The sequence below is a fragment of the Phyllostomus hastatus genome, unplaced genomic scaffold (assembly GCF_019186645.2).
Source record: "Phyllostomus hastatus isolate PE091 unplaced genomic scaffold, TTU_PhHast_1.1 phas_contig_16, whole genome shotgun sequence".
NCBI classification, from domain to species: domain Eukaryota; kingdom Metazoa; phylum Chordata; class Mammalia; order Chiroptera; family Phyllostomidae; genus Phyllostomus; species Phyllostomus hastatus.
In genome coordinates, this window is record NW_025333643.1 from 2650898 (window position 1) to 2675011 (window position 24114).

General features: G+C 48.9%; 1 protein-coding gene across 1 annotated transcript in view; it reads right to left on the reverse strand.

Annotated features, from left to right (window-relative positions):
* CAND2 (cullin associated and neddylation dissociated 2 (putative)) overlaps positions 1 to 15312 on the reverse strand; it is a 33246-nt gene extending 17934 nt beyond the window's left edge. The window contains exons 1-7 of the mRNA XM_045832150.1: positions 15186 to 15312; positions 10038 to 10181; positions 6776 to 6930; positions 5703 to 5826; positions 3423 to 3688; positions 1500 to 1605; positions 1194 to 1336 (exon numbers count right to left, since the gene is read on the reverse strand). Of these exons, the coding sequence (XP_045688106.1) occupies positions 1194 to 1336; positions 1500 to 1605; positions 3423 to 3688; positions 5703 to 5826; positions 6776 to 6930; positions 10038 to 10181; positions 15186 to 15253 (1006 nt within the window). The 5' untranslated portion in view covers positions 15254 to 15312. The remainder of the gene's footprint in view (positions 1 to 1193; positions 1337 to 1499; positions 1606 to 3422; positions 3689 to 5702; positions 5827 to 6775; positions 6931 to 10037; positions 10182 to 15185) is intronic.
* Between the last annotated feature and the right edge of the window lie 8802 nt (positions 15313 to 24114).

The following is a 24114-nucleotide window of genomic DNA, read 5'->3' on the forward strand; positions in this document are numbered from 1 at the left end:
GCTTCCAAGCAGGAAAAGCTATGTTTGTGTGGCTTCCTACTCTCCCAGTTCCCCGGAGAGGCCAGAGCTCACAGTGCCTTGGGCCTGATTGCACAGATGAACAGATGACTAGAATAAAGATCAGAGATGGTGAGAACCTCTCCTGAGGGCACACAGTCAAGGAACAGGAGAGCTGAAATTCAGGCCCATGAGGCCTATCCTTGTCACCTGTGGAGACACATGAGACTCAGAAAGAGATGGTCCTAACTAGGGACACCCCAGGCACAGGCTCAGAGACCAGCATGTTCTTACTCACAGTGCTCTGCTGACAACTCAGACTCTCAGAGCTGGCATCGGGACAAGCAACAGTGGGACACACGGATGCATCCTGTCAGCAGATGTCCCTTCTGATGGACCATTACTTGTTACCTCTACCTTATGCCATCCATGAAGAAACATCCACAGCTCCGTGTTACTGACAAGAAAATGCCTGATGCCCTTGGCTTGGCATTCGAGGCCCCGATACACCTGTCCAATCTTGCCTCCCACTACCCCATCTCATCAGACTCTAAATCCCTTGCTTCCATTGATGCCCTGCCTTCAGAACCCAGAGGCATCTATGTGAGTGACAAACTGGACCACAGGCACAGAAGAAAAGTAGCCATTGGGTCCACCTCCCATCCAGATATCTCCTGGGTCGGTGCCTATCATCCACCATTAGAGCTTCCCTCTGCTGGGTTAAAGCATTATCTCTTGGAAGCCACAACTAAAAGGGTAGAGATGGTAGCGCAGAGGTCAGAGAGTCTGACAGACATGGCTCCAAGTCCCAGCCATGCCACTTTCTGGCTGTTTCTTAGAGCTGTATTATCTCAGGCAAATCACTTGTCTAAGTCTCAGTTTCCTTGTCTGACATACAGGGATAATAATAAATCCCTGGTTTTCTAGGGTTACTGTAAGGAACATGAAATAACAGAGTTCTTGGGACACCAGTAGATGCTCAATAAATGTGAGTGATTACGGCTATTCTTACTGTGCAATAAAAAAGGATGAGGACACTGGAGAATCCAGGTTATAGAAGGCAGGGCTGGAGCCCGAGGAACAGCTGGGATCAGCATTAGCGCACTAAATGTGGCCCGTCTTTGGCTGGGGAGGGGAATCCCAGCAAGGCCACACTCATTTCCACCCTCCAGCCCCATGACAAGTTGGCCACCCACCTTGCTCACTGAATTCACTATCCTCTGTTTCCATCTGCTCCTCCTCCCCGTCACTGTCGTAGTTATAGTTGGGATCGTGCTTCATGTACTGGAGGCACAGGCTGGTTACACTGGGCACATGAGGGCCCATCTCTTTGGGGCACCTGTGGGGTGGGATAGGGAGGCTCTGGGGGACCCAGGCAGGGCAGAGTAGGGTAGGCAGTAGGCCCCAGTGGAGAGTCCTGAGATTCTGTGCTCTACCCTGCCCCCACCAACTTCCCAAAGAAACTCTGGGGCCCCCATCTTCCAGCATCCTGTTGCACCTACTTCTTTAGGAAGGCCTCAAAGGCCTGGAAGCAGGACTCCCGGAGCTCATCATCATCCAGGCTGCAGAACTCCTCCACCAGAGGCACCAAGCGGTCCAGGTGGGCCCCTGTAAGGCCAGGTGGGTCACTAAGAAGAGGCCAGACCCTTTCCCAGGCTTCCCTAGCCCATAGCACTCAGCCTGTCCCTGTACCCACAGCCCTGACCACTACAAACTCAACTCAAAGGCTTCAGAATCAAGCAGGTGTGGGTTCTAGCTCTGACTCTGCCACCTATGAGCTTCGGGATCTTGGGCACATCACAATACTTCTCTCACCTGGGTCTACTCATCTTCACTGTAGGGATAGTACTGACTACCAGAGAGATTTTGTAAAGATTAACGTGATGCAGATAAAGAGTTTCACCCTGGTCCTGGCACAGAGTAGGCACTCAGTAAGTAGTATCTGTGTTGAAACTACCAGTCCTATCCTTGTCTTTCCTGCATTAGGTTGTAGCCCTGGATGGAAAAGGGGAGACCTAGGTACTGCCCTTAGCGACTAGACAAGAGGGGCTCTGGGCTTTAGCGGGTCCCACCCTAACCCTTCTCCAGCCTCACCCTTCCCCATTTTCCTTCCTGCCCAAAGGATCCCAAGCCTTTGTCTGGGTTCTGTGTAGACCTCTTTCCTGGGTCTATGCTCCCACGAGTGGCCAAGGGATGGCTGCCGTTTGGCAAGAGGGTGGACAAGGGAAGGGTGAGGGAAGTAGGTAGAGTGCAGACTGTGGGCTGCCCCGCCTAGCTCTGGGTGCGCTTTTCAGCTCAATTTCAGTGGGAGGGCCAGAGGGAAGGGAGGGGCAGCCCAAGGCCAACTCTACCCACACTTCCTTTTTCTAGCCTGGAACTCCAAGGTGTTTGAGAATAAATTCAAACCTGATTGCAGGATTCCAGTTCCATAAAATTAATCTATGGTCACAGAAAAGAGATCAGTGGCTGCCTAGGATGAGGCAAAGGTGGAGACGGACTCCACAGAGGAGCACAAGGAAACTTGGGAGTAATGGAAATGCTCTGCATCTTGATTGTAGAAGTTTCATGGGTGCACTCAAAGGCCAAAAACACACTGAATTGTACACTTTAAATAGTGTGGTTTACTGTATGTACATTCTTCTCTCAATAAAAACTTAAAAAATTTCAAACCGCCCTGGCTGGTGTAGCTCAGTGGATTGAGCACGGGCTTGCAAACCAAAGCATTGCTGGTTCAGTCTCCAGTCAGGGCACATGCCTGGTTTGCAGGCCTGGTCCCCAGTAGGGAGTGTACAAAAGACAACCACAGATTGATGTTTCTCTCCCTCTCTTTCTCCTTCTCTTCCCCTCTCTCTAAAAATAAATAAATAAAATCTTAAAAAAAATAAATTTCCAACCTATCTTACAGGTTGTTATTAAGGTATATTTGTCAAAGTAGGACAGAAATTACTTTATTTTTTAGTATAGGTGATGCCAAAGCCAGCACTTATTTTTAAAACGTATCTTATTTGCCTTGGCTGGTGTAGCTCAGTGGACTGAGCATGGGCCTGCCATCCAGAGGGTTGCCAGTTCAATTCCCAGCCAGGGCACAAGCCTGGGTTGCAGGCCAGGTCTCTGGTAGGTGGTGCCTGAGACGCAACCACACATTGATGTTTCTCTCCCTCTCTTTCTCCTTCCCTTCCCCTCTCTAAAAATAAATAAATAAAATCTTTAAAAAAATAAATAAAACATTTTATTTAAGTTTGGTGTAATGATTTATAATTACCTGAGGCTGAGAAGCAGATGGCTCTCAGTGCCCGCCCTCCCCTTCCAGGTACTGAACCCCACCTCACTTCTAGAGGTGGCCTGTCCCCAGGCCCTGCCCCTTGCTCCAGCACATCCTCACTTAGGCCCTGACTCCTTGCCCAGGGACCCGGCAGCTCCCTTACCCAGCCGGTGGCCTGCCTGGCGACCGACACTGCCCAAACACTGGATTAGGGTGCGAACGGCGGCGGGGCTGGCGGGTACGTGCGGGCCTGGCAGCCGGTCTAGCAGGTGATCAGCGAGCTCGACGAAGAGGTCGGTACTGCAGGCAGCCGCTAGGTGGCCTAGTGCCCCGACGGCTCGCTTGCGCACAGCCAGGCGAGGACTCCTCAGTTGTGGCAGAAGACAGTGCAGGAGGCTGGCGTGAAAGGCACCTAGTGGGGCGCCCAGCCTGGGGAGGGGGAAGGGGCGTCAGGAGGGCCCACCAGGCGGGCACCTTGGGCCAGGCCCCTTTCCTCTCCCCATCCTCTACTGGCCTCCTCCCAGGAATTATGAGAACTCAAACGGCCCTTGGTAAATGGAAAGGCGCCCTGCAACTGTGTGCAGTAATTATTATTATTCCTACACAAAGAAAGCAGAGGGGAAGAAACTTCCTCAAGGCCACCCAGCAATAAATGCAAGGCCAGACCTAGAACCCAGGCTCCCAGCTTGGGAAGAAGAGCACTGGTAAAGGGTGTGGGGGGCTTCAGTGGGGCTGTCCTGAATTCCTGGGAGTCTGGGACTCGCCTCAATCCCATCCTCCCCACCCCAGCCCAGAGCAGAAGAGTCTAAAATCTACCTCTGACCTGGTCACTCTTCTGCTTATCTCCCTCAGTCTCCTTCAATGGATCCCCAGTGCCCTTTGGATAAGTTGAGCTCTGGCCTCAAAGAAAGAGGCAACACAAGAAAACAGTTTCTGTGTAAGTAGGAGGCAGCCCCTGCCCACCTTAGCAGCTGCTATTCTCACCTTCAGACCAGGCCCATGCATCTTCTGCCTCACACATGTCCTTAGCCTTTTCTTCTCTCACTCTGCACTACATACTGACCTCACTCCCCTCCCTACCCCACCGTATTTCTCCACCCAGCCTAAACCTCTCTTCTGGTTTCATTTATTTGTGTGTTTACCTACCACATGACAGGGCCTGTGCTGGGGACCCAGGTGAGCAAGGTAGACTTCGCCTTTAGGACCTACCCTTAGGGAGTTTTCAGATGAGTGGGGGCCTTCTAGGAACCTCAAATTCAACATGCCCCAAGCTGAATCCATCACCTCCTTAGCCACACTTGCTCCCACTCCCAGAGGGCACCCTGCCACAGCAATGGCCCTGTGTCTGTGCCCCCAGTTAGTACAGCCAGACCCCTGGGAATCATTCTTCAGTCTTCACCTCTTTCACCAACTCTAAGCACTGTGAAGTCTGCCTCCAAAATACAGCCCGAATTCACCTGTCTGCAGAAGCCTCCAAACCAGTCTCCCTGCCTGTTCCACCCCCTCCCATCTCCTGTGCACACTGAAGATGGGGAGATCAGTCTAAAACTCACAAATACGCGCACAGCACTCCTCAGCCTCTGCCATAAAACCCTCCACAAGCTCCTCACACCTTCAGTATATTCGTTAGTCACCCACCCCTGGCTTCTGCTCAGCCCTCAGGCCTCGTCTCAGACCAGCCTCCACAGTACACCCCAGCCCCAGACTGCCTTGCATAACACCCAGGTCCCATGTCTCCTGCCTCTGCTCTCCGGGCCGAGGGCCATCTCCTCATCTAGTGTGTCACTTATGCCAGCCCATCCTGGCCATGTTCTGCCCATCCTTGAAAGCTCATCCAGCAGGACCCTCTTGAGGAGGGGTCCCAATCCCCCAGCTGGATTGGGGTCTCCTCCTCTGAGCTCCTGCAGGCCCTGCTCTTATCCTTACTGTTGTTCTTACTCCAGTCACGGTTAGCATGTCTGTGAGCTCCTTCGTAGGAAGGACGGAGATGGAGCCACTCCACATTGCCAGCACTAGTCCAACACCTGACATTTCTTTGGTCACAAAGTAGGTGCTCATAGCTTGGAAGGCTGAATGAATGAATGTTTTTAAAATGGCAGTACAACTTAAAACAAAGGCCCAGGTATGTTAGCTCAAAACAAGAAAGAAGGGGGTGAGGGAGAGGATGAACACATCTAGGCTTCCACTATGGAGAGACCTGAGTTCAAATGCTAGGTTCAGCCATGTACTGACAGTGTGACTTCAGGCAGGCCACATCACCTCTCACAGCCTGTAACATTGTGACAAACAAGCTCTCCTTTGCAGGGCTGCAGGGAAAATCACCGAGCCCTGAACACAGGGCCGGGTGTGCCGCAGGTGCTGGCTCTGTGGATTTAAATCCTTCCCTGCCCCCTTTGCTTCCCCTCCTACCCTGGTCTTCCTTGCCTGGGTTGGCCTCCCGCACCTGCTCAGCATGTCAGAGAGGATGTCCAGGGCCTCCAGCTGCACGGCCACGTCCTCCTGCTGGGCAATGGCACTGGTGAGCTGGCCAGTGATCTTCCGGCACACGTTGGTGGCCAGGCCGGAGCCTGTGAGCACAAGGTGGGCATGGCAAGGTTCAGGGCTAACCTCCATCTCTGATCAGCCTTTGCTCTGCTGACCCAGAGAAGCTAGCACCTGAGTGGTCCCATGTTTAACCCACACTAGTGTTTGGCCACACTAAGTGTTGGCCACACTAAGTGTTTGGCCACACTAAGTGTTTAACCCACACTTAGTGTTTGGCCACACTAAGTGACAGCTTGGGGAGCAAGAACTGATAGCAATCTGCTGGCTGGCTGACCCCATACCCCACCCCTCCTTCCTTCCTCCCTTCACAAGGGCAAAGGGAAAAGTTAAATACTTCCTTTTCTGGACTTTCTTGGTGCTAGGAGGGGCCAGATGACTCCATTCTGGCCAGGGAGATATAGGTCGAAGTCTTCTGGGTGCTTCTGGGGAAACACATGTTTTTCCATAAAGGGCAAGAGACCAAGTAGACTCAGCCCTGTCCTAACTAAGCTGCTAAATGAATTGCTCACCCTGGCTGGTGTGGCTCAGTGGACTGAGTGCTGGCCTGTGAACCAAAGTGTCACCAGTTTGATTCCCAGTCTAGAGCTCACACCTGGGTTGCAGGCCTGGTCTCAAGTAGGGGGCATGTGAGAGGCAACCACACACTTAAGTTTCTCTCCTTTTCTCCCTCTCTTCCCCTTTCTCTAAAAATAAATAAATAAAATCTTTTATAAAAAATCTTAAATGAATTGCTGCAAAAGTGGAGTGGGTGATCCCCTACTTCTTCAAGCTGCCAACAGTTAGATTTTGTAGCTTGCAGTTGCAAGTATTCCTGACACACAGCCATGAACTTAAGTAGATAGGGGTCTGAATTCTCTGCCACCAACTAGCTGGTTGACCTTAGGTAAGTCCCTTTACCTCTCTGAGCCTCAGTTTCTTCAACCATAAATTAACACAAGTAATTATAGCACCTAGTCCCTGGCACGCAGGTACCTGTGGCTGCAGGGGGTAGCTCCGACAGGACAGTCTTGAGGCCGATGCCAGCGATATCTCGGAGCTGCTCCTTGTCGGACCGCATGTTGGCACAGAGAGCATCCACAATGGTCTCTACCTGGTACTCCTTCACTTTGCCCACCAGAGGACCCAGGCTGATCAGAGAGGGGAGGAGAGGGTTCAAAAGCCCAGGCTCAGCCTGAGTCAGACTACCCCTTATACTTCCTCAAGCCTGTGGGGCCACATGTGCTGAGGAAAAGGCCCTGGGTCAACAGGAGACTCCCCATTTTGCCAGGAGAGGCATCCTGTGGCTATGCCAATGTCATTCCTGGCACCTCCCAAACCTTCATCTCCTCCTGGTTTTGCACCTCAGTACATGGAGAAAATATCGAACTCAGTAACCTCAGCTGGGAACCAAAGAGTGCCCAAGAGCAGTGGTTCTCAAATGGGAGCAGGTATGAGAATCCTCTGAAAGACTTGTCAAAACACAGACCGCTTGCCCTGACTGGTGTGGCTCAGTGGGTTGGGCGCTGGCCTGCAAATCCAAAGGTCAAGGTTTTATTCTGGATCAGGGCGCATGCCTGGGGACATGCCTGAGTTGCAGGCAACTGACTGATGTTCCTCTCCCTTTTTCTCCCTCCCTTCCCCATTCTCTAAATATAAATAAATAAAATCTAAAACAAACAAAAAACACAGATCCCTGGGGCCCACCCCAGATTTTCAGATTCAGGAGGTCTGAGTGGGGCTCAAGAATTTGCATTTCTATCAAGTTCCTCCAGTTCCTAATGGACACTGATGCTAGTGACCGAAGAGCACACTTTGAGAGCCACTGCCTTAGAGCACAGGTGGTAAGCGCAAGGCACGTTGGATGCGGCCCTCCACCTTGTTTTATCCGGCCCAGCACCTTGTTTCTACTCAGTGGCAGCATGAGCTCCTTGTCCCTAGTTAAGGAGTGGTTACATTTACACAGTTCTAAAATTACATTTGGCCCTTTGAAGGCAACCACCAGGCTGATGTGGCCCCCCGGTGAAAATGAGTTTGACCCCCTGCCTTAGAGCCTTGCCTCTCAAAGTGTGGTCACATATGAGCATTATCTGCATTATCTGGAACTTGTCAGAATGCAGACTCTCAAGCCCTACCCTAGAGCTCCTGAACCAGAACCTGCATTTCAACAAAGTCCCCAAGTGATTCGAATGCATGTTAATGTTTAAAGACAGCTGCACTCGGTGCACTGGGTCTTGGACTGAACTGTGCATTGCCATTGCCTGGGGCCTTTAAAAAACCGTTACCTGGGTGCCAGCCCCAGAATCTAGTTAATTAGTTTCAGGTGTAGCCTGGATGATAGGCGATTTTTAAAAATTTCCCAGATGATCCTAACATGCAGTCAAAGTTGAGAACCTCTGACCTAAATCTCCGACGTCAGTGTGATTAGCATGCAGATTCTCATCTGCTGCTTCTGCCCCCTCCCTCCACCTCTCCCACTCCTGAATCCCTGGATGGGGAACACACAGTTGTAACGAAGGTCCCAAGTGACCCCAATACATGCCAGTTTGCAAACCTCAGCTCTCCTGCCTGCTTTCTCCAGCACCTCTTCCATCTAAGTAATCGTGGACCCTCCCATTTTCCCTCTTATAGCACTGGTGCACAGTAGGGGTGACAGTGCCCCCAGGGGTGTTTTGCAAATTTATGGAGCCTTTTTGGTCATCATGACTAATGAGATGACACTTCTGGCTTTTACTGAGGCGGTGGAGGAGTGGGGCGGTGGCCAGGAATGGTAGAAAGACAGTATCGAAAAGCAAATCACATTCCAGGTCTTGCTGGCGTTTCTAACATCTCACTGGGCATCCATACAGATAAAAAGCCTTTCTATAATCATCTCAGTCCCGAACCTCATTTCATTTTACATATAAACACAAAGTACTTTTTGCCCTCTTAATATATGCTGAATTTTCCAAGAATGTAATTATCAGGTAAATTGAAAGAAGACTCTATGGTTTTCTGGGAAACTTTGCAAGGAAATAGTGCGCATTTCAGAAAATCCTGTCACTAACAGCAATGCCCCTGGTGGTATCTGAGTCCCCAGCATCCCCCCTCCCCCGTTCCCACCTGCTACTGCTGTGGCACTCACAGTGAGTCTACGCTGAGGTGCAGGCTTCTCCTGACTTCACCATCACTCTGCTGTCATCAAGCCTGAGCACTTACAGAAGCATACTATTTACTCTGAACCACATTCCTTCTATTTCTCCTTTATGTCACAGTGCAGGGCACTATGTATACAGCTTTGAAACTGTGTGCAGGCAGGTTATAATGTGTACGAATGTCATTTCATGAGAAGAGGGTATTTCAGACTACCTGCTGTAAAAAGGGGATATTGGTTGTGCTGGTGGGAAACCAGTTTACCTGTCTCTCTGCGCCGCCTTGTGGAGGTGTATGGAAGATTTGTCACGTTCTGCATAAAACTCTTGACTGAATTCCCTTTGCTCTTGGGATCAAGCTGAAATTCACTAACACGGCCCAGGATGCCCAGGCCCAGCTCACAGAGTACTGTTAGAGAGCAGTGCCCCTGGTCTCTGTTGACCACTGGTCTCTGCCATGATTCAGTGTCCTGCCCTGCCTCCCCTGAGCTCCCCCAACCCCCCCCCCCCCGCCCCACACACACACCTTGTGCATACCCCATCTTGCTTTTTCAGCTCTGAATGTAAGTGGCCAACGTCTCGGGACCACATCCTCATGATGCCAAGGGCAAAGACTTTTGGGATCACTGTGTCCCTTCAGCTTTCATCACTCTGGTGCTTGCCAGCCTGCCTTCCAGTGCCAGCACCTGCATCTGTGCCTGAGAGCTTTCACTGGTGCCAGGGAATGCACCACCCTCCACCCTACCCCAGGAGCAGCCCTCAGCCTAGGACTGACAGAGAGCTGGCAGGGGGGAACACTCTTAGGGGCTCCCAACAGGGTGCTTCCCCACAGCAGCAACTTGCTTGATAACGCAGGCTTTGTTGGCTTTCTTCCTTCCCTATTCCCAGACTAGATTTTCTTGGGATCACTTTTCAAATAAACTTACAAGTGAACACTTGTTGCTGGTTCCACTTCTGGGGGAACCCAGCCCGAGTCACTGTCCAACTTCCCTGGGATGCCAAGAGCTGCTTAGCAATTCTTCTCTCAGAGACTGTAGCCCAAAGGGACAGGGATGCCCAGGATGCTCCCACACTGGGCGAGTACAGCCAGAGGGTGCCTCCCTGTCCCCCACAAGGCCAACACTCACCACTTGACCGCCAGGTTCTGAACCTCGCCATTCTTGTCCTCCAGGAGCCTAAGCAGCATCTTTACCACCTTGCGCTCACTGTCCTCATCCAGCTGGATGGAGTCCTTCTGCAGCTCTGACATCAGGTCGCTGGTGGCCATGAACCTGGGCAAGGAGGGCAGAGGAGGATTTTTGAGCAGCTCTGGGGCCCCAGTGATTTAGGAATTATCTTAAGAGTTCCCCCAGAAGCAGACCTCGATACAAAGATTTAAGGGAAAGTAGATCATCTGGGCTGTGGGCATGGTCAGGCTACCACAGGGAGACCGTGTGTGAGAGACACCAACTGCCACATTGTGGCCGACCAAGAGTGGCACAGCCTACTAGCGAAATGCTTAGGGCTTCAAAGTTCATGGCTCTTGCTTTTGCCATTTACACAAATGTGAACTTCAGCAAGCTACTTCATTTCACTGAGCCTTCATTGAACTGTCCGAAAAATGGGGATGAGAATAGCACCTGTCTCATGGAGTTGCATGGAAGATAAAATGAAATAATGCACATGATATGCTCAGCACACAGCGAGTGCTCAGTAAATAAACACTCAGTGAGTGGCACTGCCATTATTATAAAGACACAGTACATTGTGCACATCTCATTCACGTGAGAAAGTTGAACAGACACCTTCCAGCCAAGTCAGGTGTCAGCAAGCAGCCCCTCTACCGGAAAGCGGAGGGGGCTAACCCTGCACACTTCCACTTCATAGAACCAACCCTGCCCTCAGACCCATGGTTCTCCAACTGCAGCCAGCAAGATTGCCATCCCCAGGGTGTCTGAATCAGCAGGTCTGAGGTGGGGCATTTCTAACAAGTTCCTGGATGATGCTGAGGGGCAGGGACCACTCTCTGAGAACCACTGCTCTAGGCCATACTAATGGGCCCGGGCACACCTTAAACATTGCTGTTGACAGCTGACCAGTTCCCAGCTTTGGCTTCCTGGCCCAGGGTGGGCATCACAGTCAAGGGCTACCTGCCCCTGGGTGGGCAGATCCGTGTGTCCTGATGCCCTGTTTCAGGGACTTGAAAGTACAGTGGAGGGTGGCAGTCTGAGCTGGAAAACCATTGAGAGTTAGGGCTGCAGGGGGCACTGTGGAGCACCATTCCTGCCAAAATTCAGAGGGGAGGGCAGAGTTTTAAACTGGCAGCTCTCAGCTGTGTCCATCTTGCAAATGTTTTTCAAAAAAATTTGAATTATTTGTCAATACTTGAAAGCTAGGAGAGGTGACATAAAAGTATCGAGTTCCGGATTTTCCTGAAGACAGACTGTTTGAATGCAGCAGGGCTGACAGTCCTGGTGACAACAACTTGCTCTAGTCAAGTCATGCTGCCCTCTTTGGGTGAAACACACACTCTCCGGGTCACCAGGTTCCTACCAGGCCCACTCTACCTGTTCACAGGCTCTTGCAGGCACCTGAGAATGGAGACTAGAGGGAAAAGCAGGACAGAGCAGCAAGGAGAGATGCCACAAAGTTGGGACCAGAGTGGTAATCTCGGGAAGCTTCCAGATTTTGTTGACCTACAGGGTACCCCACCCCCTCACACCAGCCTTGGTTTCTGACTTGAACCAGTCAACCAAAAGCCCTGCCCTCCGCTGCCATCCCCCCACCCTCTGAAAAATCGGTCACAGTCAGCCATGTCTTTGCAGGCTCAGACCTGCCGCTGGATGTCATGGCGGCTCACACCACCCTGTTACCAGGAGGTTGCCTGTCGATGTCATAGCTGTTTATTTTTAACAGCTGGGATAAGCCTCAGGCTGCTGAGAGAAGGAGGAGTGGCAGGGTTGACCATGCCTATCTCTGGGCCTGGCCATTGTCTGAGAAGCAGCCAAGGCAAGGTGAAGGAAGGGGTTTGGATCTGAGCCAGGCCAAGGTCCCGGTCGGGCACATGCACTCCTAGGTCTGTTCAACTGAGGAAACATTCTCAGAAGGCAGGCAGGGCCTCTGAGCTGCATTTCTGCTGCAGCCCACAGAGACCCAGCTCAGCCTGGCAACTCAAAGGGTATGCTCCTTTGCCCAAGATGGGTCTCCTGCCCCTTCTTTCTTCTCCATCTGTTGAACACCTGCCAAGGGCTCAGCTGACATCAGCCCCAGGGATGACTCCTCTGATCGCCCTGTCCTATCCCCCACCCACACTCTCTCAGCACACCTGGTTCTTCCAGACAGGACCTCTCAGAGAAGTCTGCACCCCTCCATCACAGCACCTCTTATACTACACTGCACTCTTGGTCACCAGTTTATTTCCCCCAGTGAATTGTCGACACACAGAGGCTTGTCAGTTTCATCTCTAGAACTCAGGCCCCACAGAGAACAGGTAGAAAGAGGGCTGGGGTGGGGGGCAGGGAGAAGGCAGGAAGAGGGGAAGGGTTAGAGTTAGCTTCTGACAGGGCTCAGAGCCAAACAGCTGTGTGAAACCCTGAACTCAGAAATAAACCTTTCTGAAATATGCCTCAACATTTCAGACATCCGTGGGGTCCTGGGAGCACTTGGCTCTCCAAGAAAGAAAGCCCTATTGTGCATCTGTGTGTGGCAGTAACAATGGGGGTGTACAGGACACTGTTTAATTTGGCAGATAAGAGCTTGAGCACCAAAGTCAGGCTTTAAGTAAATACACTGGTCTTGTCATTTAACAACTAGGTGACTCTGAGCAACAGACTCCTCTCCGAGTCCCACTTTTGCCACCTATAAAATGAGAACTTTCTTTGTCCTCCTTGGGAGGTTTTAAGAGAACAATGAGTTCTTAGCAGGAGGCAGATTAGGAAACTGGGCTCAGAGAGGTTGCAGGAACTGCCCAGCGTCACATAGCAAGTTGGGAGGAAAATTAGCCTGCCAGTCAGTTCTCCTGGCTCCTCAACCAACACTACTGTGTTTTCAAGTAATGATGAGGGAATTCCTGCCAGAACTACCAACTTACTCATTTCACTGTTGGAGTCTGCATGCGAACCAGGCAGCCTCCTGCCCAGAGTGGGGGCCCAGGAATAACAGGAATCTAAGACGTCCTCCACCCTGCCCACCTCCATCTGCGGTCACTGCTTGCCTCCAGGAGTTAGAGGACACAGCTTCTGTTTCATTCCAGAGAAACCTTAGAGGCAGCTCAGCTGAAACACTTGGCCACACGGGTGCCTGGACAGCTGGTCTGCAGGACCCAGCCTCCCTGGTATTTGAACTCTAAAAATAGCCACCATCCTCATGTACTTGGGTGGTTTTAAGAGTTCTCAGGGCCACTGGCAGAGCAGGCTGAAAGGGCTTCTTAGGCTCTAGGTGGCAGGACCAGCTCCTTCTCCTAGAGACTAATAAAGCCCTAGAAACAGTGGTGCAAAATCCGCTCTGCTGTGTGACCTCCGGCAAGTCACTTCACCTCTCCAAGCTTCTGCAGAACAGGGAGAATAATCATTATCACCCGGGTGGACAGGGGGACTGAATGAGACTACAATGTACAGCACAGCAGGGAGCCCGGGACACAGAAAACATTCCTTGAGCACTTACTGTGTACACAGAACAGGCTCTGGGATACAAAAAGGAAACACACAGTTCTGTAGTCCAGGAGCCCTGGGTCTCCCAAGGCTAAGATGTGATGCAGCAGAAACATGGGCAGAAGAGGTGTGGGAGCTCAGAGGAGGTGCCCAAGCCTGCCTGGGAGTTAGCAGGCATCCCAAGCAAATGACAACTGAGAAGGAGCTAGCCAGGTGAATGGGGGACATGAAGGGAGGCACAGAACTTCCAGGTAAAAGCCTCGAGTGGCAAAAGGGCATGACAGATTTCTGCTGTGCACAGAATCATAAGAGTGTCCATTTATTACATGGTTACCTGGTGCCAGCCACTAATCCAAACATTGCACATGCATTAACTTATTTCATCCTCACACCAACCCTCTGAGGTGGGTTCTGTTATTATCCCCATCTTATAGGAACAAAAGCTGAGGCTCAGGAGAAGTTAAGCAACCTGTCCATGATCACATAGCCAATAAGTGGTTGTGACTAGGATTTGAACCCAGGATGTGGCCCAAAGGGTCTACAAAAGCTGTATTAGAGGTTATTGAGGAGTGGTGAGGAATGGGTTTCAGGAGAAGGCAGAAAGGTCAATCTCCTCACCTGCCAGAGGGCTGGAATCAGATGGCCTCACTAAGATCTCTGTCTGTAAGTGAGACAGACCTGGATTTGGGCCCCAAGTCCTCCACTCTAGTTCTGTGACTGTACCTAGGCCCTTCATGCCTCTGGGATAAAGTGATAGAATATTCAGTAAGTGGGTGCAGCTATATTGGTCTCTGCGGGCTCCTTTCAGTTCACAGGGTCCAGTGGCTGTGTGACCATGGGACAAACATCCCTGGGCCTCAGTTTCCCCCCTGAGGATGAGGGAGTTGGACCACAGGTTTCCTCTGTTCTTTTCAGCCCTGTTCCCGTCAGGCTCAGGGATGTTAGGGGAAGGAGGAAGAAGGGAACTGAGCATCCAAAACCTAGACCCCGTCCCACCTCAACCATCAACTACCTGTGCCTGCAAGACCACTCGGCCCAGCCCCCTCCTTCAAGCTGTATCAACGCAAACCTGGGAGCAGAGGGTATGGGAAAGTGTGACCTCCTGTGCAGGGAGGAGGCCTGAAGTGATTGTGAGAAGCGGGGTTGGGGGGGGGGGGGTTGTTGCTGAGGTTACCATTGAACAAGTAAACCCCGGAGTGTAATCCCAGAAAGGGGCCGGGTTTCAATGCAGTAAAGCACAGGCAGCGCTGTGGTCCTTCGCTTCACGGTGGTGGGTGCATCAGATGCGGGGCGGGACGAGGGGTGGGTATAAATGAAGAAAGAAGAGGCAGAGGAAGGGTGCAGCAGGGCAGAGCTGGGGCTTTAATGGGGGACAGGAGGCAGGGATTGAAGTTTGCATGGCCGGAGATAATGCAGGGATTAGAGTCATGGAGAGGGCGAGGATGCAATCTGGGGAGAAGCCAGCCCGGGCTCCCGTGGGGGCGTTGAGGTGAAGGGGAGGGGAGGGTCTCAGCGAAGGGGCGGGGCTTAACCGTGGATAAAATGAGTGGGACTGCAGGGTCCGGGGGTGGACCCATGCCCCTGGTGGGGAGGAAGGCCCAGGGTTTCAGTGGAGGCGGAGAGGCTGGGCGGAGCTGCGAGGCGCACCTGAAGTCCTTGTCGCTGGACGTCATCTTCTCCAGAAGGCTGGAAATGTGAAAGGCCGCGGTGCTCATGGTTGCTGCGCGCCCTGGCCGGCCGGCGGGAGGGAATATGGCGGCGCAGGCGCCCCCGGCCCCGCCTAGCCGCACCGGTTGCGCTCACTAGACCGAAATAGCAGCCCCCGCCGGGCCCCGCCCCGCCGGCGCAGTGCTGGAGCCTCTGCCGCCGCCACTGCGGGAGGGAGGCCGAAGAGGGCCAGTGAAGGGCTCCGCGGTCCAGCCTGAGCGTCCGGCCCGGCGTCAGTTCATGCCCGTGAACGGCCCAGCACCGGCTTGCACACCCCCAGAGTCGGGGAGGTACCACTTGTTACAGGACCATTCCTCCCCGCGATTCCTGTGAGTCCTGGCTCTGCCCTCTGTACCCCTCAGCCCTGCTTGGTGGCATAGGCATGATATCACAGTCTCAGGATGGAATCCTAGTTCCGCCAGTTCCCCTGCTGTGTAGCTTTGGCTAAATTACTTCTCTAAGCCTCAGCTTTCTCCTCTGTAAGCATTCAAAGAACAGGAGCTGCTATTTGTAGGTCAAGCCAACCGGAGCCCTTCCAACCCACCCCACTCCTCACGCTGGCCTGCCCCAGAGGCGGACAGTATCTGAAGAGTGTACCCAGCCACACCAGGTCCCCGTCCTGCCATCCCCAAGCCTCAGACCATCAAGGTCAGTTTCTTAATTTTATAGCAATGCAGTTGAGGCCGAGAGAGGCACAACCAATGAATCTGGGATGGAATTAGGACTGACCCCAGCATCCTTAATACCTGGAGCAACAATTCTTCCATAAAGCTGCCCACGGTTAGGTACAAGCTCAGGGCAGAAGGCTGTCAGAGGACAAGGAGAACCCTCTAAACAGCCAGAGGGCTGATGGCTCTTGAGAAAGGGAGTATCATGTACTTTGGATCAAGGCAATCCTGGGTTCAAATCCCTGCTAGGCTACTTCCTGGCTGTGTGGCCTTGGGAAAATAAGACAACCTCTCCAGTGTGTGTTTATCTGACCCATAAGATGGTGATAAAAGAAATCTTTATTTAATAACACACTTATTGGGTACTTATTATTATGGGTAATTGGGTTCTACAGCAGTGCTGTCCAACAGAATTTTCTGCAGTGTTGGAAATTTTCTACATCTACACTATCCAATGTTGTAGCCAGTAAAAACAAGTGGCTATTGAACATTTGAAATGTGACTCATGTAATGTAGCGTAGTGAAATGTAACTCTACTTTTAATTAATTTACATTTAAATAGCCACCTGTGGCTAGGGGCTACCATATTGGACAACGTAGTTCTGCAGAGTAGGAACGTAGCAGGGGAGCAGACACACACAACCCCTGTGCCTGGGGACCTTACATTCCATCAGAGGACCTGAGCATTAAGAAAGTGAGTAATTAGCCTTGACTGGTGTAGCTCAGTGGGTTGGGCATCATCCCACAACCCAAAAGGTTGCTGGTTGGATTCCCAGTCAGGGCACATGCCTGGGTTGCAGACAATGTTCTCAGTTGAGGGCACATGGGAGACAACCAATCCATGTTTCTCTTGCACATCAATGTTTCTTTCCCTCCCTTCCCCTTTCTCACTTAAAAAAAAATAAAAGTAAGTGATTAGATAAGAAAAATTAAGATCTATATAGAAAATAAAAGACGGTAAAGGAATAGAGAGTACCCAGGTGTGGAGGGCCAACTTTAGCCAAGGTGGTCAGGGAGGCCCTTTTTTGAGGAAGAGACTTTTGGGCTGAGACCCAAACAAATGAAAAAGAGGCAGCTGGGCAAAGATTTGAGGGAAGAGCTTCCCATATAGGGGGAACAGCAAGTACAAAGCTCCTGAGGTGACAACAAATCTAAGGTATTTAAGAAAAGTGGCTGGACTGGGCCCTGGCCAGTGTAGCTCACTTGGTTAGAGTGTTGTCCCACACCAAAAGGCCATGTGTTCAATCCCCGGTCAGGACACGTGCCTAGGTTTCGGGTTTGCCCCTGGTTAAGGTGCACGAGAGAGGCAACTAATCGATGTTTCTCTCTCACATTGATGTTTCTCTTCCCCTTTCTCTCCCTCTCTTCCCCTCTCCCTAAAATTAGTGAGCGGTCCTTGGGTGAGGATTAAAGGATGGAATGTGGTCAGTCCCCTAAGAAAGGAGGTGAGGTCAGAGAGATGGGTAGGGGCCAGAATATTCACAACCTTTCAGGTCAAGGTGAGAAGTTAGGTTTTATGTCAGAGCTAGGGAGTGACTAGAGGGCAACAAGAAAGGAGGTAACATTACTGATTTATTTTTAGAAATATCCCCTTGGCTGCCCAGCATTCAAGAATGATGGTGGTTTGCATTAGGGGAATGGTGGTGAAGATGGGAAGAAATGGACAGATTGTAGATGTAATATAGAAATAGAATACAGCAGCTTTGCTGAAGGATTGGATGTGGAAGTGAGAAAAAGGGAAGAATTATAGGTTTTTAGATGGAGCAGCTGAGTAGATGATAGGGAGGAGGAAGCCAAGGAAAGGAACCCTTTGAGAGGAAAGAGGACTTGAGAGCTCTGCATTCACCTGTTACCTGGGAGATACTGACAAAACATCCAAGGAGAGATGTCATGCTGATGATTGGACACACTCCTTGCATCAGGGGAGAACACTGCATTGGAAATGGAGACGGATGGAAGGTCTTCACACAGGCGGTATTTAAAGCGATGGGAGTGTACAAGGATGAATAATATTAAGTATTATTGAGGATGGGAACAAACAAAATTATTCTATAATGGGAGCTTTAAATTGCACAATTACATTGGAAAACTGCTTGGTAATATTTACAAAAGCTAAGCATATACCTACCTCGACCTGCTCAGATAAGCAATTCCATTCTCAGGTATGTATTCAAGATACATGAATGCTAATGTTTTCAACAAAAGACTGGTTACAGCAGCTTTATCAGCATAGCCAAAATTTAGAAACAACCCGACTATTCAGCAACAGGTGAGTGGATAAACAAACAATGGTGTATTCATTAAAATGGAATACTACATAGCAATGAAAACTAACAAACTACAGCTACACAAGATAACATGAATGATTCTCAGCAATATTATAATGAATAAAAAAAGCCAGACTCAGGAATGTCTATTGTGTGGTCCCTTTTGTGTGAAGTTCAAAACCAGGCAAAAGTAGTCTAAAGCTGATAGAAGTCAGAATAGTAGTTACCAGGGGAACTGATAGGGAAGAGACAAAGGTAGCACTTTGGGGGTTGCTCTGGAATGTTCTCTCTTGATTGGGGTGATGATTATGGGTACAGTATATAAGTAGGTAAAAATTATCAAGCTGTTCTTTGCTACATGGAAATGTGTCTCATTGAAAAGGAGGGGAATGAAAAAAACATGCAGTTTAACAAGATTTTTTGTGTTGAACAATATTTTATAATAATTTTAGAAGTCAGTGAATATATTTTTACAAGTCAAAAAAGATTAAATAAATAATGAGGATTCTCAGTCACGGTGGCAGCACAGGTAAACACAGCTCACCTCCTCAGAGAACCACATCATAATTACAACTAAACTGCCCTGGTTGGTGTGGCTCAGTGGATTGAGCATGGGCCTGCGAACCATAGGTTCACTGGTTCGATTCCTAGTCAAGGCACATGCTTGGGTTGTGGGCCAGATCCCCAGAAGGGGGCATGTGAGAGGCAACCACACATTGATATTTCTCTCCCTCTCTCCTTCCCTTACCCTCTGTTTAAAAATAAATAAATAAAACCTTAAAAAATAAAAATATTTTTAAAAATTACAACTAAATTTTAGAACAACCATCACTCAGAACCATCAGAAATCAAGTTGAATGGAAGCCTGACTACTATGTAATTAAAGAAACCACATCCATCCAGACTGGTGGGGGGTTGGAGATGTAGAATGGGCTGGTCCCACACCCACATATGGTGGATAAAAATTCAGGAGGGATATCTTGGGAGTGAGGAGTGGCAGCTCTACACCAGGCCCCCCAGCCCAGAGTCCCAGTGACAGGAAGATAAATCCCTATAACTTCTGGCTGCAAAAATCAGTGGGGATTCATTCAATCAGCAGAAGAAACTTCTAGAGTCCCAAGCAGTTCATCTTAAAGAGCCCACACACATTCTCACCTACTCCCTCTGAGCTCCAGCACCTGGGTAGCAGTTTGAAAGGTACCAGTAGCATACAGGGAGGAATTGAAGTATCTGACATCAAGGCAAGAGTTGGGGGACAGTTTTCTCCCAGATAGAGAGACCATTGTCCCTTTTCTGAACCCTCCCACCAACAAAGCCACAGAGCTGGCAAGCAGGTAACCAGGTTGACTCCATCAACCTGGTTAATACTCTTTGTCCCACCCAGGAGATCCCCTGAGACTCCATCTCACCCAATTTATGGGCTCACTCAAGCTATTAGCAGAGACTTCCATATGAATTGCTGATCTTGGCTCATGCTTCACAACTTCCTAAATCTTCTCAAACAAGCAACAGCCAGCAAACTCAGTGAGGCCCTAATCCCTGTACCTCTTGCAAAGTGGCCCCAGGCATGGCACTAGCAGCAGCCAGCCTAGATTCACAATTTGGCTTCCTCTGGGAATCTCCAAGCTCAGCACAAGTAGCAACCATTTCAGATTGATCTATATATCACAGGCCAGGCAAAACACAGGTTGGGGCTGAACTTGGCATGTGCTACCCAGGAAACCCCAGAGCTTGTGTACCCAGTAGACAGCTACAGACCACATCTGATCCTCCATGGAGGTTGGTGGTCATGGTCACAGCCAGTCCTTGTAGCTGACTGGCGTGGGTAAATCCCTCCAATTGACCTGCCAACAACAACCAAGGCTCAACTACAAAAGGAGGATATACTCAGCCCACGTGAAGGGTGCACCTCAAGTACTCAGCTTGGGTAATAGGGGAGGCTGTGCCACTGAACCCTATAGGACATGTACTACATTAGCTCATGCTACAAAGACATGGAGTCATAGCAGCTCTACCTAATACATAGAAACAAACACAGGGAGGCTGCCAAAACAAGGAGACAAAGAAATATGGAACAAATTAAAAAACAGATCAAATCTCCAGAAAAAGAACTAAACAAAATGACATAAGCAATCTATCAGATGCAGAGTTCAAAACACTGGTGCTCAAGCACCGACTGGTGTGGCTCAGTGGATTGAGTGCTGGCCTGCAAACTAAAGGGCTGCCAGTTCAATTCCCAGTCAGGGCACATGCCTGGGTTGTAGAACAGATCCCAGTAGGGGGCCATGCAAGAGGAAACCACACATTGATGTTTCTCTCCCTCTCTTTCTCCCTCCCTTCCCCTCTGCCTAAAAATAAATAAATAAAAATGTAAAAAAAAGGATGTTCAAGTAACTTAGTGAGGACCTCAACAGCATAAAAAAGATCCAGTCAAAAACAAAGGATTCACTAATAGAAATAAGTAACAATTTACAGGGAAACAACAGTAGAGTGGATGAAGCCGAGAATCAAATCAATGATTTGGAACATAAGGAAGCAAAAAATAAGCAATCAGAACAAGAAAAAAAATTTTTAAGTGAGCAATGTATAAGCAGCCTCTGGAACAACTTCAAGCATTCTAACATTTGCATCACCCAGGTGCCAGAAGGAGAAGAGAAAGAGTGAAAAGTTGAGAATCTACTTGAAAAAATAAGAATGTGAGCTTCCCTAATTTAGTGAAAAATAGACATGCAAGTCCAGGAAGCACAGAGTCCCAAACAAGATAAATACAGAGAGGACTGCACCAAGACACATCATAATTAAAATGCTAAAGGTTAAAGAGAATCTATTTTAAAATATATTTTATTGATAATGCTAATACAGTTGTCCCATTTTCCCCCTTAGTCCTCTCCGCCCTGCACACCCCCTCCCACCTGCATCCCCCACCCCCACTTTAGTTTGTGTCCATGGGTTGTACATATAAGTTCTTTGGTTTCTACATTTCCTACACTCTTCTTAACATCCCCCTGTCTATTGTCTACCTACCATTTCTGCTACTTATTCCCTGTACCTTTTCCCCCACTCTCCGCTCCCCTTCTTGACTGGCAACCCTCCATGTGATCTCCATTTCTGTGATTCTGTTCCTGTTCTAGTTGTTTGCTTAGTTCATGTTTGTTTGTTTGTTTGTTTGTTTGAAGGTTCAGTTGTTGATAGTTGTGAGTTTGTTGAAATTTTACTGTTCATATTTTTGGTCATCTTCTTTTCTTACATAAGTCCCTTTAACCTTTCATATAATAAGGTCTTGGTTATGATAAATTCCTTTAATTTGACCTTATCTGGGAAACACTTTATCTACCCTTCCATTCTAAATGATAGTTTTGCTGGATAATCTTGGATGTAGGTCCTTGCCTTTCATGACTTGGAATACTTCTTTCCAGACCCTTCTTGCCTGTAAGGTTTCTTTTGAGAAATCAACTGATAGTCCTATGGGAACTCCTTGGTAGATAACTGTCTCCTTTTCTCTTGCTGCTTCTAAGATTCTCTCCTTCTATTTAATCTTGGGTAATAGAATTATGATGTGCTTTGGTGTGGGCTTCCTTGGGTCCAACTTCTTTGGGACTCTCCAAGCTTCCTGGACTTTCTGGAAGTCTATTTCCTTTGCCAGATTGGGGAATTTGTCCTTCATTATGTTTTCAAGTAAGTTTTCAATTTCTTGCTCTTCCTCTTCTCCTTCTGGCACTCCTCTGATTTGGATATTGGAATATTTAAGGCTGTCCCAGAGGTTCCTAAGCCTCTGCTCATTTTTTTGAATTCTTGTTTCTTCATTCTGTTCTGGTTGCATGTTTATTTCTTCCTTCTGGTCCAAACCATTGATTTGAGTTCTGGTTTCCTTCCCTTCACTGTTGGTTCCCTGTGCATTTTCCTTTATTTCACTTAGTATAACCTTCATTTTTCCCTTTAATTTGCAACCAAATCCAACCAATTCTGTGAGAATTCTGATTACCAGTGTTTTGAACTGTGCATCAGATAGGTTGGCTACCTCTTTGTCGCTTAGTTGTATATTTTCTGGAGCTTTAATCTGTTCTTTCATTTGAATCATATTTTTTTGTCTTTGCACACCTGTTATGTAGTAAGGGGCAGAGCCTTAGGTTTTCACCAGGGCAGGGCAACCCACATTGCTGCGTCTGTGGGGTAGGGGTCTGAGAGGGAACAATGTCACTTGCTCAGCTCTCTGCCGGTTTTCAGTCACTTCCCCTTCTACCCACAAGCAAATTGGGCCCTTCTGGTGCTGATTCCCAGGTGGGTGGGTCTGTGTACATTCCAGAACCCTGTGGGTCTCTCCAACAAACTCTCTTGTGAGGCTAGGAGTTTCTCCCATTGCCACCTCAACCCCCACAGGTGTTTTCAGTCAGAGGCTTTGAGTCTTTATTTCCCCAAGCTGGAACCCTGGGTTGTGCAGTCTGTCTCACTCCCCAGTTGTTCTTCCCAGTTTATCTGCATGCAAATGTGGGACAACCCAGTCCACCAGCCACCACCTCACACGGTCTGCCAGCTGCTGCCCCGGCTGCCTGTTTCTGCCCCTCTTACTGGTCTGGATGAGTGTTCCTTCTTTAACTCCTTGGTTTCTGGACTTCCATACAGTTCAATTTTCTGTCAGTTCTGGTTGTTTTTTGTTTTTAAATTTGTTGTTGTCCTTTTGGTTGTGGGAGGAGGCACAGTGTGTCTACCTATGCCTCCATCTTGGCCAGAAGTCTGGCAGTTGCTCATAAAGTATACTTATCATATGACCTAGCAATTCCATTCATAGGTAACTTACCCAAGAAAAATGAAAACATATGCTCACACTAACACTTTTACATAAATGTCCACAGCAACTTTGTTTGTAATCACCACAGGATGGTTACATTAATAAAAAAAAAACCAGAAAATAACAAATGTTGGAAGGTTGCAGAGAAGCTGTAACCCTTGGGCACTGTTGGTGGAAATGTAAAATGGTACAACCACTGTGGAAACAGTTGGAAATTCTTCAAATAATTGAAAATAGAATTATTATGTGATCCAGCAAGTCTGCTTCTGGGTATTCATCCGAAGGAATTGAAAGGAGGGTCTCAAAGAGATATTAGTATTACCATGTTCAGAGCAACATTATTCACAATAACTAAAATGTGGAAGCAACCTACATGTCCATCAACAGAAGAATGGATAAGCAAAATGTGGTCTATACATACAAGGGAGTATTATTTGGCTCCAAAAAGGAAATTTTGACACATGGACGAAACTTGAGGACTTTATGATAAGTAAAAGAAGCCAGTTACAAAAAGACAAACACCACATGATTCCACTTACATCAGAGTAGTTAAACTCAGAAAGACAGAGAGTAGAATGGCGGGTGCCTTGGCTGGGGAGGGAGGGGGAGTAGGGAGTTAATGTTCACTGGTACAGAGTTTCAGTGTTATAAGATGAAGAGTTATGGAGACGAATGGTGGTGACGGTTGCATGACGTTATGTATGGATTTAATACCGGTGAACTGTACACTTAACAGTGATTAAGACGGTAGATTTTATGTCATGTGTATTTTATCACAATCTAAAAATAATTAGGGCAAAAAATAACTGTTACTATCATAAGTGGCAGTGGGAGGCTCTTGTCCAGAGTGAGGCTAATGTATTAGGGTAAAGGCGAAGCTGCTATGACCAACAACTCCCAATCATTATGCACTTTCAAAAACAATATGCATTTCTCTCTCATAAGAATTCTGAAGCTGTCAGGGCAGCATTACCCACTTCAGGTATTCAGGAACACAGCCTCCCTCCAACTTACTGTTCTGCCGTTCGAAGGATACTGTCTTCAGCTGCTTGACTGAAGTGGCGTATCAGTGGCATATCTAGGTTCCAGCCAACAGAAAGGAGGAGAGTATGAAAGAGCCTGCGCCCAGTGTCTTAAGTCCCAGACAT